General features: G+C 36.4%; 1 protein-coding gene across 2 annotated transcripts in view; it reads right to left on the bottom strand.

The window, feature by feature from the left end:
- Positions 1-18,542, bottom strand: part of plecb (plectin b) — a 73,446-nt gene that overhangs the window by 22,699 nt on the left and 32,205 nt on the right. For both annotated transcript variants that reach the window (XM_051131927.1, XM_051131925.1), the window contains exons 4-18: positions 16,640-16,729; positions 14,307-14,384; positions 13,872-13,976; positions 12,359-12,525; positions 9,760-9,875; positions 9,258-9,364; positions 7,077-7,196; positions 4,277-4,372; positions 4,019-4,146; positions 2,387-2,480; positions 2,116-2,270; positions 1,662-1,986; positions 533-610; positions 295-456; positions 56-160 (exon numbers count right to left, since the gene is read on the bottom strand). In XM_051131927.1, coding sequence (XP_050987884.1) covers positions 56-160; positions 295-456; positions 533-610; positions 1,662-1,986; positions 2,116-2,270; positions 2,387-2,480; positions 4,019-4,146; positions 4,277-4,372; positions 7,077-7,196; positions 9,258-9,364; positions 9,760-9,875; positions 12,359-12,525; positions 13,872-13,976; positions 14,307-14,384; positions 16,640-16,729 — 1,926 coding nt within the window. The remainder of the gene's footprint in view (positions 1-55; positions 161-294; positions 457-532; positions 611-1,661; positions 1,987-2,115; positions 2,271-2,386; positions 2,481-4,018; positions 4,147-4,276; positions 4,373-7,076; positions 7,197-9,257; positions 9,365-9,759; positions 9,876-12,358; positions 12,526-13,871; positions 13,977-14,306; positions 14,385-16,639; positions 16,730-18,542) is intronic.

Below are 18,542 nucleotides of genomic sequence, written 5' to 3'. Positions count from 1 at the left end.
TCACAAATTTACTGTTTTTACTGTATTTTTTATCAAATAAATGTTCACTCCGTACCTCAACAGTCTTCTTGCCTGGATGTCCATCTTTAATGAGTCGGTCTCCAGTGGCCTGGATGTCATTGATCTTCTTCTCTCTAAGTTCCAGTTCTCGCATGAGTCCCTGACGAATTAATTACACCATGAGAAACGATTCAAACTGTACAATATTCTCCATTTACACCTGGTCCAACTGTAAAATGCAACAAATCTTGCAGCAACCTATTTATTAACCAATCAGAGGCAAAATCCACTTACTGAGTAGTTCTCTTTCTTTGCAGCCATGTTGGTGTTGCGTTCGCTCCAGTCGTAGTTGACCTCCTCTTCCTCTTTGTCATTAAGCCACATCAGTTCTTTGGTGGCGGCGCTGACGAAGTTATACAGCTGGTCAAGATTTCTCATACGGGACTTGGAGGAGTTCTACAGAGAAGAAAGACATATGCTGACATTCTGCAAGGCCTGGTGATTTTTAATAGTGACTGGTTAAAACACTCACCAGCAGTTTGTTGTACTGCAGATCCAGTTTGCCCAGATAATCTCTGTATGTGCCTTTACTAGTGGGTGAGAGCTGGTTCTGAAACACACAAAGAGGAAGAGATGTCACAAGAGACAATCAAAAGCCCTTTAAAGTAACATAAGGTAAAATGAAATTTATTTTTATAGTGCTTTTCATGACCAAGAACAACAACTTTCAGAATCCATCCTGCTTTAAAGGGCTAAAATATTTAAAGCAACAGACACCAAAACTGCAGCATGTGTTTAATATACAGAATGTTATTGTCTGTTGATAATGCTGCTAATATAGTTAACATTATTTTTGTACTTAGAGTTATCATTCTTAATCTGAATAGGCTTTTATAGTCACATTTAGTAGACAATATAGTTACATTTTGCCACAACATTAACAATTAAGCAGTTAAAATTTGCTATACTGTATATATTACTTTACTTGAATATAATGTGCATCTGCTAATAAATTTCATAATTTTTACTTTTTTTACTATTATTTTTACTCATTTTTATTTATACTAGGTAAGTTAAAAATTCTAGTTGAGGGAAAATTAGTGAAATTCTGGAAAATGTGTGAAAACATTTACATTTTGCAGCACCATAAACAATCAAGCAGTCAAGCTTTGCAAAACAGTATATTGCTTTAAATCAGTAAACTGTATGCAGGTAAAATTGGATATGCTTATATCAGTTTAGTAGTAGTAATTTGTTATTAATTATTAATGGGTTAATTAATTTGAATTATTAATTCATAATAATATATTATGTTATTAACTCATAAATATGAATTCATAATTTGTACTTTTTTTTTAACTCATTTTTATATATAGTAGGTAAAATAAAAATTCTAGTTGAGGGAAAATGAGTGAAATTCTGGCAAATTTAATACATATGATTGATTGATTGTTTATTATGTAGCACCATGCCAGATACCATGGCTATTATCATTAGGAGAAACAAGTTAAAAAAAAAAAAAAAACTTCAACTGAAAAGTCTTAGAGGCATTCATAACATCACAGTCCATTAAAACAGGTTTCAGAGAAAATAAACTCTGGCATAAGGGGCATATTTAATACGTAAACAATAATTTTAAAAAAAATGGACGTTTAAAATACCTCATCTGCTCGTGCACGCTCAATCTTGGCCTTGAAGTCCTCAATGGTTTGGTGAAGTCCTCTGTGGCTGCCCAGCTGAGATTCGACAGAGGGAAGATCGATTCCCCACTCGGCCGTATCGATCCGGCGCTGGTTCTCCTCCACCCAGGCTAACAGGTCCTGCGCGTAACGAAGGGTAACCTCATCGAGCTCGGGCCGCACGCGCTGCACAGGCTTCTGGGAAATGTGTGTGATGGAGACGTGAGAGGCAGTGCTGATGCTGGACTTGAGCCTTAGATTGTAGTCACTGCGCAAGTTCACCAAGCGCTCGTGTAAACGGTAGACCCTGAGAAAAGAAAATCAGAACTCTGTCTGTTTGCTTACATTATTTGTTACAGAATGACATAGTTGAGTCTTCAAACAGAATTAGTGTTAGGTCCAAAAGGGAAAGAAATATCTACAGTAGTAGACTCACCTGCGGTACATCTGCTCCGCCTGCAGGTGGCGCCCGTCTTTGAGCAGCTGAACGTCGTTGAAGAGGAGCCGGATCATGCCGTCGGCTTTGTCCAGATCCCTCTCCACCTCGACGGTGTGCTGGGCTGGTTTCCCGGCACTCAGGAGACGGATATCCTGCAATAACAGTGAAAGTCACTACAATGCAAAGTTTATACAGGAACTTTATAGTTTACAGTCACATTTAATGGAATAAGAACTGTGTAAGTGTGTTTTGAGTATGATAATCTCACCGTCTGCAGTAGAGACTCAGTCTGGTTGAGCTGTTCCTCACACATGCCTGATTCCATCTGGACTTTACTGACGATCTGCTGGAGACGTTCTAACCTGGAATGATCAGAGTTCACAGACAATTAAATGACATTTTTATTTACTAAATTGGCAGTTTGTGGTCAGAATAAGATGCTACGAGGACCAGACGTTATGCCGATTAGTCAAAGGTCTGGTGTATGCGAGACTATACACAAACAACTGGAAGTGAGACAGATATTTCCTGTATTCGTTTTGAAACTAAAATAATACAAATGAGAAAAAAATATGATGGGGAATCACTTCATACGACATTAAATATCGCCCGGATTTGAGTTAAAATTAACTGACAAAGACAAGCAAGAAACTCACAGTTTTCCACGATGAAGCAAATACTCTAAACGATACGGGTCTGTCACAAAGGCCATTTTTTACAGTCCAACAGCATGCGTAACTCTCCCCAAAATGCATAAAAACATGTTTTTCTTGTTATAATCCTGTCATGGGACTCGGACAGACCAAACCACGGCCGGGATAAAGTTGTTGTGGCGCTTGGTCAGCCATTCCACAGTCCATAAAGAAACTGTGTGCTGCGTATTACTCTCGTCCAGCAAGAGCAGCATTGTCTTGTGACAGGGGACGTGTCCTGTTTGGGATGATACTCCCTTTCCTTCAAGATGATGGATATCGATAACTATTTCATTTTTATTAAGTCCAGAATATAATCGCAACATTCTTTTTCGGTCTCAATGACAGTGAAATCAGTAAACTTGCTACAGTACACTGGAATTATCTGGAAATCACTCATATGACAAATGCAAATTAATCAGTCTCTGTATAACTAGAAAGGTTGAAAGATTTAAAAGACTACAAGTATGAAGATTCATTAAGAGTATAATAATGTCATTAAGCCAAACCAAACTAACTAAAACGGAAAGAAACTCTTTTTTTCCATTCTCCATTTCATTTGATGAACAGTTCAAGGTTTCTTGCATCAGAACAGCTGTAATTTAGTTCTGTTTTTACTACAGTACATTTAAGATGTCTACATGTAAAAGATCTCCATTATGATTGGCTAAACGCTTCGCATGTGAAACTGTAGTTCACACTGTTGTTCGTTAGAGTATTGCTGAGTACTGAACAAGCATTAATATGCACGCATAGTTCATGGTTACAACAGCTTTAAATGATTAAAAAATAAATCTAGTGATGAAAATACATACAAAAAGTGTTTTGACTTAATATGATGAACTAAAAATCACCAAAACACCAGCTGATTAAAAGTCACTAAGCAAAAATGAGGAACAGTGAAAAGAGAAGCCACTTTTTAACACTGGATATTTTGTATCAAATGCAATAAAACGCATGCATTTTAACTGCTAAAGTGATACGTTTTGAGATCACACTGATATCTGGTACAGATAGGTAGAATTGTATCATTCTCACGCAGCTCTCATTAGTCTAGAATGGCCTTCATTGTGTTATAATGGCTGATGTAATTTCAGTTTTTGGACTGGCAGATGGTTCCATTCTAGTCAGGCTGTCATTTCATTACACAACTATTATGTTCCCTTATTGCGGGGTGATATGTCTGTGTTTTTAGACGTGTTTCTTACCTCTCAAACTCTATTCTGAGCAGTCTCTCCCGTTCCAGAATGGCCACATGTAGACGTCCCCATTCCTTCTCAACGTCAATGGGATGGTAACCAGGTGGAACCTTAACCTGACCAGCGTGAACCGCACTCTGTGGGTAAATGATGGTAAATCATGTTAACACGGGAAGAAATCAAAACTGGTAAACTAAAATTACTTTTACATATTTTAAATGACTTCTTTAAATCTGTAGCATTATCAATTCTAGCATCTGTACAAACCTCAAAGGACTGGTAGAGGTGTGTGGAGTGGCTCTTGTCCGACTCTTTGGGGGGAAGCTCTGTTTCTTTAAATTTCAGAAACTGACGCCACAGAAGCTACAATGTAAGCAAACAAGCAAATTGATAATTACACAGATATCTAACACAGTTAAAGAATGGGAGTAACAGGGTTATTATTACTAAGTAACTAACTTCCTTAGTTAATCCTAGTTAATTATATATATATATATATATATATATATATATACATACACACACACACGCTATATATTATTATATTATATTATATTATATTATATTATTTTTTTAAAACTTGTTGTCTCTGTTAATATTATGGTAACTCTTCAGTTTTGGGACCAATATTTACTATTAACTAGTTGTGTATTAGCATGCACATTACTAGCAAACTGGCTGTTTATTAGCATATTAAGTACATATTAATGTCTGAATGCATGAACATATTTTTGATCCCTTAATCCTTAAACCCCAGACTTAAACTTAACAACTGCCTAATTAACTATTAATAAACAGCAAATTAAGAGTTTACTGAAGCAAAAGTCATAGTAAATAGTTAGTTAGTAGCGAGAATTGGTCCCCAAACTAAAGTGTTACCAATATTATTTGATGAACCTGAGCAAACATGAATAAGTGTATTTATATTAATTAAGGTTAACAAAGATTTATAAATACTGTAACAAAAGTATTATTCATTGTTAGTTAATGCTAGTGTAATGCATTAACTAACTTTAACTATGGACGGTTATTGTAAAGCAACTGACAAAAACATATCAAAATAATAACAAGAACTATAATAGTACTGCATGTCAATGATAGTAAAATAACACTAAGTGGGAAACAGTGTGGTAATCAACTGATGCTGGAATATAAAGTGTGCAAGTAACAGCGTGACCTTCGATAACCCTAAGCAGGCAGATCTGAATGGTTTAGTGAGTATTTATCAAAAGCGCCTGCTCTTTGTTATTCCTCCAGTGTGGAGTGGCATGATTGAGGATAAGCTTCACAAAGCCGGTAATATAAGTAGCTGCCCTCAGATCAAGATGATACGCATTATACAGCTGCCCCACCCTGATGAGACACAGCATACAAACTCAAACAAAGCAGCTCAAAGGCAGAACGCCGCTCTTCATGATTTGGTGTCATGTGACATGACTCATGCTCTGCAAAGAAGGATTTCTTCCAGTAACATGCCATCAGATGAGGAGAACAGAATTCTCTCTCTGTTACTGGGAGTGTTGGGATCAACTTTCAATTGGTTTGCCAAGCCACAATTTAATCCCTGTTTGATTTTATTCAATTATATTTAAGCTATTTTAAAGAGGCAATGTTTTAATATATACATTACCGCCCAGAAGTTTGGGATCAGTAAGATGTGTAATGTTTTTTAAAGAAGTCTCTTCTGCTCATTAAGACTGCATTTGTTTGATCAAAAATACAGAAAAAAAACAGTAATACTGCAAAATATTATTACAATATAAAATAATGGGTTTTATTTCAATATACTTTAAAATATAATTTCTTCCTGCGATGCAAAGCTGAATTTTCATCAGCTGTTACTCCAGTCTTAAGTGTCACATGATCCTTCAGAAATCATTCTAATATGCTGATTTATTATTAGAATTATCAGTGTTGGAAACAGTTGTGCTGCCAAGTATTTTTTTTTTTTTTTTTGGAACCTGTGATTCTTTTTCAGGATTCTTTGATGAATAACAAGTTAAAAAGAACAGCATTTATTCCGAATATAAATCTTTTCTAACAATGTAAAGCTATGCTGTTCATTTAACACATCCTTGGTGAATAAAAGTTATAATTTATTTAAAAAAAGAAAGAATAAAATCTACTGACCCCAAACTTTTGAACAGTAGTGTATATTGTTAGAAAAGATTTCTATTTTAAATAAATGCTGTTCTCTTTAACTTTTTATTCATCCAAGAATACTGAAAAAAAAAAAATAGCACAGGTTCCAAAAGAAAATATCAAGCAACACAACTGTTTCCAGCACTGATAATAAATCAGTATATTAGAATGATTTCTGAAGGATCATGTGACACTTAAGACTGGAGTAACATCTGATGAAAATTCAGCTTTGCATCACAGAAATAAATGATATTTTAAAGTATATTAAAATAAAAAACATTAGTTTATATTGTAATAACATTTAGCAGTTTTCAGAAGTCTTACTGATCCCAAACTGTTGAGCGATAGTGTGTATATATGCACATTTTTTCAAATAGTGTTCTATTATCTTAATAAAATAAAATAAAATAAAATAATTAGTTTGAACCATGAAATGTACATGAAATGAAATGACTAGGAAATAATAAAATAAAATAAAATAAAATAAAATAAAATAATAAAATGCATTACAAACATTAGTTTGAACAATTAAATGTAACATGAAATGAATGACAATGAAAACTAAAGATACAATAAAATAATACATTCAATTAAAATAAAATCAACTTACACCGTTACAAATTGTATTTTACTTATAATAGTTAGTAAGTGTTTAAATAGTGCAAACACTTGAATGTTGCTGGCCAGCAAAACGTAGCTAATGAAGCTGGTCAACCAGCATAGATTTTGCTGGTTAAACTAGTTAGAACTCCAGCATTCTATGCCGTCTCCAGATCACATCATATCCTGGTGACCAACTGTGACCAAGGACAGCGACCCGGATAATTCTACACAAAACCAATGTGCAACTCACAGCAATGCATTCAATAACTGAATGCGAACTGAGTAACTAGTAGCAACCCAGACCACACAATAACAAACTCACCTCGACCTCCTCGTAGCTGCTGGGAAACTTCCTCTCCTCAAAGATGAGTATGTGATGTCTGATCCACTGGAGAAGAACGGTCACCAGCTCGTAATACTCCTGCCAGCGCAGCTCCAGATCCTGCAGCCGGGAACAAAACCACACAAAAACTATTCAGAGAGGAACAGGAAAACTCTTTTGCCCCTGCGTTAAGTCACTAAGTCACTTACCACATTCACTCAATTAGGTGTCAACAATCGTAGCCTTGTCTGATAACAGCATATGAAGGGAGGGACGAATTAAAGTACAGAAATAGCTGATACAGGTTTATTGATGGTTTGAGACATAACTCCCAGGTCATCTAATTCTCTTCTCATAACAGATGCTGATGGTGTGAAGGAGGAATGAAATAAAGTGTGTCTGACAGCAGCTGGGTGGTGTTATATAAGGGTGGATGGCAGAGATCCAGGTCATACAAGGTCTATTACCTCTTCAAGTTTATATGCCTAAACCTTCTGTCCTTCTTAAAGGTATAAACAAGGAGGTAAAAGAGGAGTCTTCTGTCACTTTGTGACCTCAAAAAGCATCTTGATTCACCATATGTTAATATATGCAAATGACTTAAAGAACAAATGTTAATTTTGTGCCTTTTCTTCACACAAAACTATGGTGCACTCTTAAAAATAAAGGTTCATTAATTGGCAGAAAAAAAACTTTAACATCCATGGAACCTTTCCATTCTTTACAGTGGAAAAAGATTCTTTCGATTGTCAAAATAAAAATAAAAAATTGTTCTTTTAAGAACTGTTCACTGAATGATTCTTAAGGGAAGACACTGCAGGCAAAAACACTGTTTCATGCACCTGTCAAGTTTGAGATTTTGGGCTTTTTGATGTTTCATAAAGTTTTTTTCAGACTACTAAGAAAACATCCAAAAGACACTGTTACTGTAAGTGTTATTGTTTTAGCACTTTATCTATTTGTGTCAATAGATTTCAGTTACAATACATATTGTTAAAGGCCGTTTTCCCAAATGAGTTTTTCTCCTACACTGAGCCACAAATCTCCACTTCAGTAGCATTTACACACACCAAACTTTTTTCAATTACATTTTTATTGCTGTCTATATCCTGAAGGTTTCTACAGAGGGATTTGTTCATATATAATTTGCTTGAATAAATACAACATTTTTTTTGTAAATTTAAAAGTATAGTTTTCTGTCTGTTCTAAGTATTTTCTGAATTATGGAGTGACAAAACTGTGATGCACAAAATTCCCTCTGGAAAAACACTGGACTCTAATATGTCAAAAAAAAAAAAAAAATGTAAACAACAATTTTAAAACGGATTTTATCCAGTGTTTAGATTTTCGTACTAGAAATGTATGCAAATGCGTACATATTTCATTAAATAATGCATAATTTGCATATTTAAACCTAACATTTTACAAAACTTTATTATCAGTGTAATCAATCAACTGGGTAAGTAAGGTGATAACTATTAGTTCACCCTATTCACCTGCAGTGTCTCGCTTTAAGGGGAACAAAAAAGGTTCTTCATCACTGCAAAAACTCCCTTTTGTTTTACACAACTTGGGATATAGTCATGAACAATTTTAGGAGCTGAAGAGTATTAAAGTGTGAGTCACGACAGTGACATGGCAGCAAAATTTTGCAGGCAAAAAAAGGTCCATTGTCTACTGTCAATAGCACAGAGACATATGAAGCACAACAGCTCACACAAAATTCACTTTTATCAGCTTTCTGTTGGTGAAGGTTGGTGTCTAATCAACTTCATTGCCTTCTTGCCCATGAAATTTCGGCAAGCAACAGTAAATGCGACCACACCTTTAGTGCCCATTCACTGTAACTGTATTGAAATGAGCAGCATGAACATTCTGTTAAACTTCTCCTTTTGTGTTGCACAAAAGAAATAAAAACACGAGAACGTAAATGACGTAAATCTTGTAAGTAAATGCTGAACATCTTGTCATTGTCATTGGACACTGATGCTATTTAGCAGTAGTGTGGGAATGGGCAAGGACAGGAAGCCTTAAAAAACCTCATTCATAAAAATGCTTCATTAGTTTTATTAGATTTGGTTCGAAGACATATTAACTGGACTATGTGCTGACTGCCTAAGTCTGGAACTGGGTTATTATGCGGCAATTGGATCATTGTAAAATGATGAGGGAAATACTCACACTGGCTTTGACGCCATCCTGGACGTCTGGGATACGAGGCATAGCGTCGTACAGGGAGGACACATAGGTGATGATGGACTTCTCATCAGGATGAGGCACATCCACATCTGCAATGCAAGAAATTGTAGTCTAATAAGCATTCAGTGTGTTCAATAAAGACATCAAAACGTATGATTGTTTGTGTGTCGTTTGTTCAAGCAGACAATTGTCTACTGCAGCTTTATGGAAGATCAGATCAAATTTCAATCAAACCATTTCATTTTTGTTAGCATGAAACAAAAACAGTGCTCATCTTTTCTTTGTTGTGACGTATAGGGTTCACATACTTTTGACACTTTTCAAACTTTTCAAGTGTCAGACGTCATAGGATCCTAAACTCAATGAATGATCAATCTACAGTGCTGTTGGACTGAACTAATACATTTAATCAGGATTTAGCTTCACTACTGGTTTTAATATCTAATAAGTTTCTTCGAAACAGCTTATAGCAGTTTAGTATTACCCTCTGGGTCGAGCAGTCGTGTGACCCCAAGTTCTCGCTCTGCCACTGAAAAAGCCTGTTCCAGGTTCTCCAGGTTGGTCTGGCGGTACACCTTCCCCATGTCGACAAGCCTGGGCCTGGAGAAATCAAATGAAACAAAACCATTAGCCTCAGTAAGTGTGTAATAAATGCTGCATAAGAATTTTGGATCACAGAAACACTATAAGAAATGCACTGCAAATGCAATTCAGTGCATTCAAAATGTTAACTTTTAGAACATGATCCAACTAGTTAAGATTACTTAATGCATTAATTAACAATAAGCAATACATTTGTTACAGTATGTTACCAAAAAAATATAATAACATCAGAATGACGACACTTTAAATCACTGGAGTCTGTGGATTTGAATATTGCAGAATAAAATAAGTACACTAGTTGCCTAATAGTAGAGGGACATATAATGAGTTCAGAAACGCAGGTAAAGTGGCCACCTGCTCCATAAATCCCAAAAACATCTGTCTCCTGAGGGATGCAGCCATAACTCACATGCCATGAATACCCAGAGATGGGAGCGGCTCAAAACAACAGAGAGCGAGCAAACTCTACATATTTACACAGAATGATTCAAAACGGTTAAAATGACTTTAACATCAAAATCTTTCGAAAAAGTATTAGAAATGAAGCAAGCACCCAGTTATCACTGTGCCATGTACACTGGAAGGCACGGCATAACATTCTCTTGTGTGGTATATAGCGTCTGCCACCATGGTCATATCATCCATCCTGGAGCCTCCATGGATCTGCCTCAGGTCCCTCTCTGGTAAATAGCTCACTGAGCTCCAGTCCGGGCTGTATCTCGTCTGAGAATCCCCGCTGGAGTGAGCGCCTGGACTGTGGGAGCCCCGGCCGGAGTCCAGGGAACCCTCGGAGGGAATGTCCTCGCACAGCATCACCACACGGTCCTCCACTTCGCTGCCAGAAGCCACGGTACTGCTGGAGCCGGCCCGACGCTTCTTCAAGGACAGCTGCATCTTCATGTTGAGCATCATTGTGCCCCAGTATGCGCTTCCTTGCAATGCAGTTCCAACTGTATAGTTCTTGAATTTTCAAATATCAATATCTCCTTTGAATGGTATGAGATACTCTTCAGTTTCTGAAATCCATTTGTTCCCAGAGAGCTCGAAAAAATAAACCAAACTGTACTCGCGGTGTTGTTTTCTGCAGTGCAGGTGGTGTCTGTAAAAGCCTCTTCCCCATTTGAAAGGAGGCAGATCTGACAAATCCTATGGGTGTTTCTGACTGACAAAAGCATTAAATCCTCTCTCTTCATGTCAGGGTCAGCTGGGCGTTCCCAAGCTCTGCAGGTACATGCTAACATTTCGGGAAAGCTGCCCTGCGGGGAGGCCTGGCTCCACTCCGACCACACCTTACGGTATTTATCTTTTCAGTTTTCATTGTACACTTCTTATAAAACTATTTTCTCATCCAATCTCCTCCTGCTTTCTTTTGTCCTCGCGTCTGCATACAGAACACACCCGCATTACAGACAAACTGCTTTTATTTAGCCTGGATCCGTGTGGCATGTGTGGACAGTTGTTTCTCACTTACATAAAACTGTATCATTCAATTAATTGCTGCTCATATCATTCCAAACCCATGTGGAACACAAAAGAAGATATTTTTAATAAACGACATGCTGCTCCTTCCCATGCAATAAAATCAGTTTGTCCCAACAAGCTCCAAAAAGTCTGTATAACTTCGATATTTTAAAACTGTTTTGACCTTAAATCTGCTTTAAAATGACCTATTTTAGCTTTTAAACTGCTACTTATTGAATTTTACTACTTTTTAAAACTTCAAGCTATCAAATCTACTTTCTATTCAGGCTTTCTCAGATATCTCATAACTGTGTCTTGAGTCGACAGCCCATCATCACTATATACACCACAGCTCAGAAACGCTGCATAATATCTTTTTCTATCCATCAAATTAAAAAGTCAGTAACACTTTACTTAAATTTTAATTCTAAAAGTATTCATAATGCATGTTGTAATGCATTATATCGTTTCATAACTGTAACCAAAGTTAAAATGCATTATAATATCTGAAAACTTCTTTGTCATGTGTTTTAATGCATTACACTTTCTAAATGTGTAATAATATATAATCATTATTATAATGCATTATAACTGTATCCATGAGATCATACAATGCATTACAAGGTGCATTACAAGACATAATTAATGCATTATATATAAAGGTTTATGTAAAGTGATACCAAAAAATGTTTGAACTTCAAAGGCTGATTAAACTGTAGAATATTGCAAGTATGAACTGTCAGTGCTCACGTCTGACACGTCTGCTCTCAGGGCATTTATCTCCATGAAAATATGTGCTGAACTCAGATCAGAACATTTTACTCCATGGCATCAAGGACAAGTTTGATCAAGAGTGAAGCTAAAAGAGGGCCGTATTTTTGAGCACCTATAAGACTAACCATAAATATTTCAAGAAAACACCAAAAAAGTATGAATGATGTGACAATGCAATGGTGACTACAACTAAGACTTGATGCAACTAACTATACAATCTTGTCATTTAGTATAGAAGCACTTACTCGTGTTTGTGTATAACAGCGTTGAAGAGTTTTCCGTCCCTCCAGCTTGTGGTAAAGTTATCGCAGCGGATACCATGGTAGCCCTCCACCATACGTTGAGACCAGAGGAGTAGTTTTTCCTTCGCTGACATATCATCTGACTGACCGTTCACCTGAATATCTGAAATCTACCAGCCCAGAAAAATGAGTTTCATGGATTCAATGACATGCGGTCGCAGTAGCCATATGTTTATCGTATGCAAATCAAAACATAATGATTTCTCACACAAATTTCAGTCATGCACTGCAATACAATTTCAGCCCCACTGAATACCATTGACCTCCTAAGACCCCTCTGAGACCTTCATTAAACTTAATGCAGGAACAAGTGTAGCAAAAATTAATTACAGGAAAATCCAATTAGCTTGGAAACTGGTTTACCTTCAGTGTTTGGTAAGTTGTACATTTAAACTGGAGCTTGCAGAGCTATAAAGCTGCTCAGTTTGAAGCATTTAAAAAACAGTATCTGCCACAAAAAGGATCTCAAAGAGAACAACTTGAAAATTTTGTGCATTTTAGACTAAATATAGTTCATAAAACAAGTATAAAACTAGATACTGCATGCATTTGTATACAAAAAAAGACAAAAGCTATATTTCTGGTAATCTGGTCAATGAATCAGTTACAAAACAAACCATCTGACTTTCCGTACAAATGTCAAACTTCCAGACAATAAAGTCAGACTAGAAGAGTGTGTCTAAATATGGCTTTTCAATATTGTGATTGAGCATGTTCAATACAACATGCCATTGAGGACCTCAATAATCTTCAAGTATAAGGTTGGCACCATCTTAAACCCTGGTCATGAGACTCTCTTCTTAGTCAGGCTACCTCCATAAAGAGAAAGCTCTTTTATTTCCAGAGTCCATACGCCACACCTCTACACAAACCTCCTGGATGTTGGATGAACCAGAAGTCCTGCCAACTTCAAGGAAATTAGATTCTCTCAAACACTGGAAGAACATACTCAAGCAGCACAATTGGCTGAATTCGTCTCAATCTCCTGGCAGCTGTAATGTGACTGTTTTTATATTCTTTTCAATTATCTGAGGTGGAATAAATCAGGGTGTGGTTGTAATTGAACACCTTGAACAACAGATTTAGATTTACAAAACATCCTGGATATTAGATTATGAAATTAGATTAGATCAGAGACTCTCAATTCCTCACGGCGCCTGAGACACTCAACGGAAAAAAAACAAACAAAAAAAACCTGCTTCATTTACACAAATAAAACTGTTGTGGTTGGATCATAATGGACATTCCTGATTAAAGGAGATTGTTTGAGGCAGATACTGGTTTGAAGCAAAATGATTGACCCCTGTTGATGTTTGATTGAAAGGTATAAAATCAAAATGACCCAAGACACCCAAAGAATAAATAGAACCAGTGATTGACCCAGAACGAAGTAACTGATCAGACCGATTTGGATCCCAGGAGGAGGAGGTAAATGGTATGGGAACTTAACACTGACAGAATAGGAGACCTGGAAGTGGAGGATGATGGTCCATATGAGACCCAACGTCAACTTCGGGTTTCCGTCGGCAATGTCATCGTTCCTGATATTCACCAGCTTGACCTGAGAACGACAGAGAAGAACGGCATTTCTCATTTGAGTTCAAGTTTAATTTGAGAGAAGCAAGATGAATAATATTTAAATACTGTCTACACAAAATATCCATGCTGCTCTTTTGAAAGTGAATCGTTACCACGTCTAATGATGCAACTGCCTTTTATAATTCTTTGAAGGTCAGTTTTACTGTGACCAGAACACGGTCTCAAAAAGGAAGGGAGCAGCTTGGACAATCGGCTAAATGTCTCCTTTGGTAACAAACAGGGTTGAATAAGAACAACTGTAATTTTTGGACAAAAGCATCCTTTTAGTTTGTAAGTTGGGTTGTTCTCGTACCTGCCGGTGTCTGAGGAAATCCAGTGCTATCTGCACATTCTGCAGTTTGTGGAATCGCATGCGTCCTCTCTCACGAGGCTGTGGAGACAGACAGAGGGTGAATAAGACTCATAACAATGTTGACAGAAAGGGTGAGACTGAGGCGTGTCCTTGAGGGCCCCGAGAAGCTTCTTTGGAAGGTCTAAATGAAGAAAGAATGAATAACAAGGAGAACCTTGTAGTGAAGCTACAATATTTATGAACACTAATAACACTAAGCGAAGACATCAAAGACCCCATGAAATCAAAACGTTGAGTTGTGTGGTTTTTAGTCCAAGTCTGGTAACACTGAAGGTGTTTGTATGCTAGGAGTCAGAAAAACGAAATCTGCATTTATCTGAATTTGCACGTCTCCTACATAGCACCTACTTTGACGTGCCTCTCCCCAACTTCCTGTTTCAGTAGAAAATATATGCCAACACAGATAATACAAAATAATATATAAATAGAAATGCACGTCAAGTCATTTCATGGGGTCTTTAAGCGTATATGACAGAAGTGATGGTCTTGTGGCATGTAACGTGGTATAATATTGTGGATGAATGCTAAAAAACTACTGATTTTCTGCATTATAGGAAACAACCCAAAACATTTGACTCGCCAAACACACTCCAAGAGTTTGCAGACATCATTTTATGACCTGAACAACTTTAACTTAAAAAAGCATGTCTAGCACAAACATATTCTTCTGCACTTAATCAGGTATGCATATATTGCTTCAAAATAAACGTGGATTTATTTAGCAGTCACTTAGATGTCATTCATTCACTGTATCGGTCACACACCCAAACTATGACGAGGTTCAGATAGATGTCATATAGAGAAACAGCATCAGTCATGCGCAAGCGGAACTGATTAAGAGTAAATGAAGCTACTACTGTAATGTTATTCTTAACAGTCAAATTCCAAAATAAAAGTCCATCAAATTCAGAGGCGGACAGTAGTGAAATATTTTTACTCTGCTGAAAATGTACTTTACTGAAGTGTCTGTACTTTACCAGAGTGTTTTTCTTTAGAATACTTTACTTCACAACATTCCAAAGCATAATACTGTACTTTTTACTGCACTACATTTCATATTAAATATCATTTAATACTTAATTACATTAGAAATCTATTACGTTCTTACTTTTACTCAAGTAAAAGTCATTCAAAGATTTACTTGAATTCAAGAAAGTACTACATTTTTAATGTTCTTAAGTATTAAAGGTAAAACAAACAACTTTTATTTATAAAATGTAGTGCAGTAAAAAGTATGACATTATGCTTTGGAATATAGTGAATTAAAGTTTTTTTTAATTTACTTGAGTAAAGTAAAAATACTTCACTACTGTCTGCCTCTGCTCAAATCAAGAAGCAAAAACATGCTTTATTAAAACAGCAATGTTTTTTGCAAAACAGATTTTAAATCTTTTAAATCTCAATTTTTTATTTACAAATCTTCAAGTTTTCCAATATTTCAATACCTTTTGCATAAGCGTAAATTAAATGGCTTCTGTAATACTAATCCTAATAGTAAACTTTTATAATAGAAGTCCTTAAAATAAGACAAAAAAAAAAACATGCAATGTTTACAAACAGATCGTGAATCTTTTAAATCTTTACATGTAGAATATTTAAGTCTTTAAACATTTAGTGACAAACTGAATATTCACCCTGAAACCTTTATTTTAATGAGCTGAGATGCCTAGCATTTTGTAGCCTTGAAAAACAGCACTGAAGTGACTCTAATAACAAATGAAAACAAGACTACAGCAAGGCTGGCGGACGTGACATCATGCGCAGGCCAGCCACAGTGAGTGACCCATGCCAATGAAGCATCTGCATCACTCACCAACCGCACGCTCCGCACAACGTCCCGCTCCCTCGGCTTGACCCAGCAAGAGAAGTGCAAAGAGAGCAGACAGAAGTCAAAGGGCAAAGGTCAGCAAAGAGATGGTGGGTCAGGGTCAAAGGAAGGTGAGATGAAAGGCAGAAAAAGAGTCAACGAAAAGCCGAAGAGTGATGTTAATGTCTTAGCTACAGCCAAGAAATTAAGCAGTTTGATGGGATGATGTCAAGAATCTGCCTGGAATATCTGAACCCAGTGTTTTGGGTGTGATTCAACAAAACGTGTTTTTCGAATTTGAAGACGTATTCCAAGGCATCACCCAATAATATGGTGGGGTGTTCAGGTCGGGCTTTAGGTTTGTTTGAAGGTTGGAGGTGGAGAGGTTGAATGGGGTTAGAGATGGATCTTCTCTTGACTGGCTGTTTAGCTGCATTAGTGAAGGAAGAAGTTCGGTTACACTCACCAGTGTCTCCCCGGAGAGGACCTCCAGAAGAGAGATCAGGTTATGTCCATCTCGGAGATCTTCGTACAGGTCATTCACATGACGCTGAGTCTGAGGATTGGGGAAAAAAAAAAACAAGGATCAATTTATGAGCGTCACACATCACATCATCCAGCAGAAATAAAACAACCTAGAGTACGTGAGTGCAAACCCAACTCTGCAGTCACATTTCTTTCCTCAATCACAAAACTGACTGCCTGGAACAAATACTAAACCTAAAACCCTAATCCTAACCAGTACTGTGTAGCACATCTTGATTACTGTTTGTTGCATGATTGTTCTGAATGTTGAACTTTGTTGACAGGTGGTTTGGAGGAAGAAATCTCGCACTTGCTTTTGGTCCTTTTGTTGACAACATTTTGTCATAATGTATCCATCCTCACGTTTGCATTTTTCTTCCACATGAAACACAAAATTGGATGTTAGGCAGAAAGGCTGAGCTTCTGCAGGTTTTTCCATTCAAGGAAGGTCTCCAAAAATACAACTGTCAGGCCACAATCCAAGTTCTATTTGCAGTCACATACTGTATATTCCAACTGACTTAAAAATGATAAATTACAAGTTATATTATAGCATAAATCCACTTCCACTGTTCTTGTTCAGGATAAAAACGGAAGCTTAGACATTCTGCCTAACATCTAATTTTGTGTTCAAATGAAAGTAGAAAATAATTTGGAACCACATGATTTTGACCAAATTATCATTTTTGGGTTTCTCCAAAACTGGGCAGCTCGAGTAGGGATTCTAAACACAAGCATGACTAAAAAGGAAAAACACACAAAATTCAAAGTGATTCATTTGCGTTTTGCTCATCGAGTACAGGACGGGGCAATGCATGGCTGCAGGGAGAAAGGCGGCTCACCTGCCTCATGTCAAAAAAGATCTGTGACATGATTTATTGAGTGACAGAGGTTCAATTAAATTCTGGAGCTTTTTCTTTCTTTTCTAAATCAACCGAGTCAATCATTGTACGGTTGGTTTATAAAACCTCACTGAGTCACATCTTTGCTTCAATAATTAAAACATACAGCTTCCTCAGGTATTTACAGTATCATGCAGCTACACCCAACATGCACGGCTGCAAAACACTCTCTGCAGCTCGCTTGAAAATCCTTTAAACGGTACAGTTTACGGAAAAGTGACAGTTCTGTGATCATTTATTCACCCTCATGTCCTTGCAAACACATTCCAGTCAATGTTATTTTAGTATCATTGATATATATGTGACCCTTGACCACAAAACTAGTCGTAAGTAGCACGGGTATATTTGTAACAATAGCCAAAAATACACTGTATGGGTCAAAATTATTGATTTTTCTTTTATGCCAAAAATCATTTGGATATTAAGTAAAGATCAAGTTCCATTAAGATATTTAATATTGTAAACACATTAAAACTTAACTTTGCAACTTCATTTTTTTGCACACTCAGTTTCCAGATTTTCAAATAGTTGTATCTCTGCCAAATATTGTCCTATCATAACAAACCATATGTCAATGGTGTAGGTTATTTATTGATGATGTAGCTTATTGATTTTAAATTCTGTTTTAAATTTAATTTAACTTAAATTTTGGGTAATTTTGTTGTTGAGTAATTAGTTGGGTAATTGTTGGGTAATTTTGTTGTTGGGTTTTCTTAGTACAGTGAGTCAAACCAAATTAAACTGAGAAATGTTGAGAAGTGCAGCTGAAAAAAAGTAAAATAGTTTAAAATCATTTTTCATTAACATTTATTTTTTCATTAACAAGTGTTTTTTACTATATAACCTTGGTTACAAATAAATGTTTTTTTTATTTTTTATTTATTTATTTTTACTACTATATTAGCAATCAAATCTATCAGGTTTCAGCAAGGACAAAAGAAC

Source organism: Labeo rohita, chromosome 16 (assembly GCF_022985175.1).
Source record: "Labeo rohita strain BAU-BD-2019 chromosome 16, IGBB_LRoh.1.0, whole genome shotgun sequence".
In the NCBI taxonomy this organism is placed as follows: Eukaryota; Metazoa; Chordata; class Actinopteri; order Cypriniformes; family Cyprinidae; genus Labeo; species Labeo rohita.
Note: the sequence above shows the minus strand (reverse complement) of the source record. Positions and strands in the feature narration are given on the sequence as shown.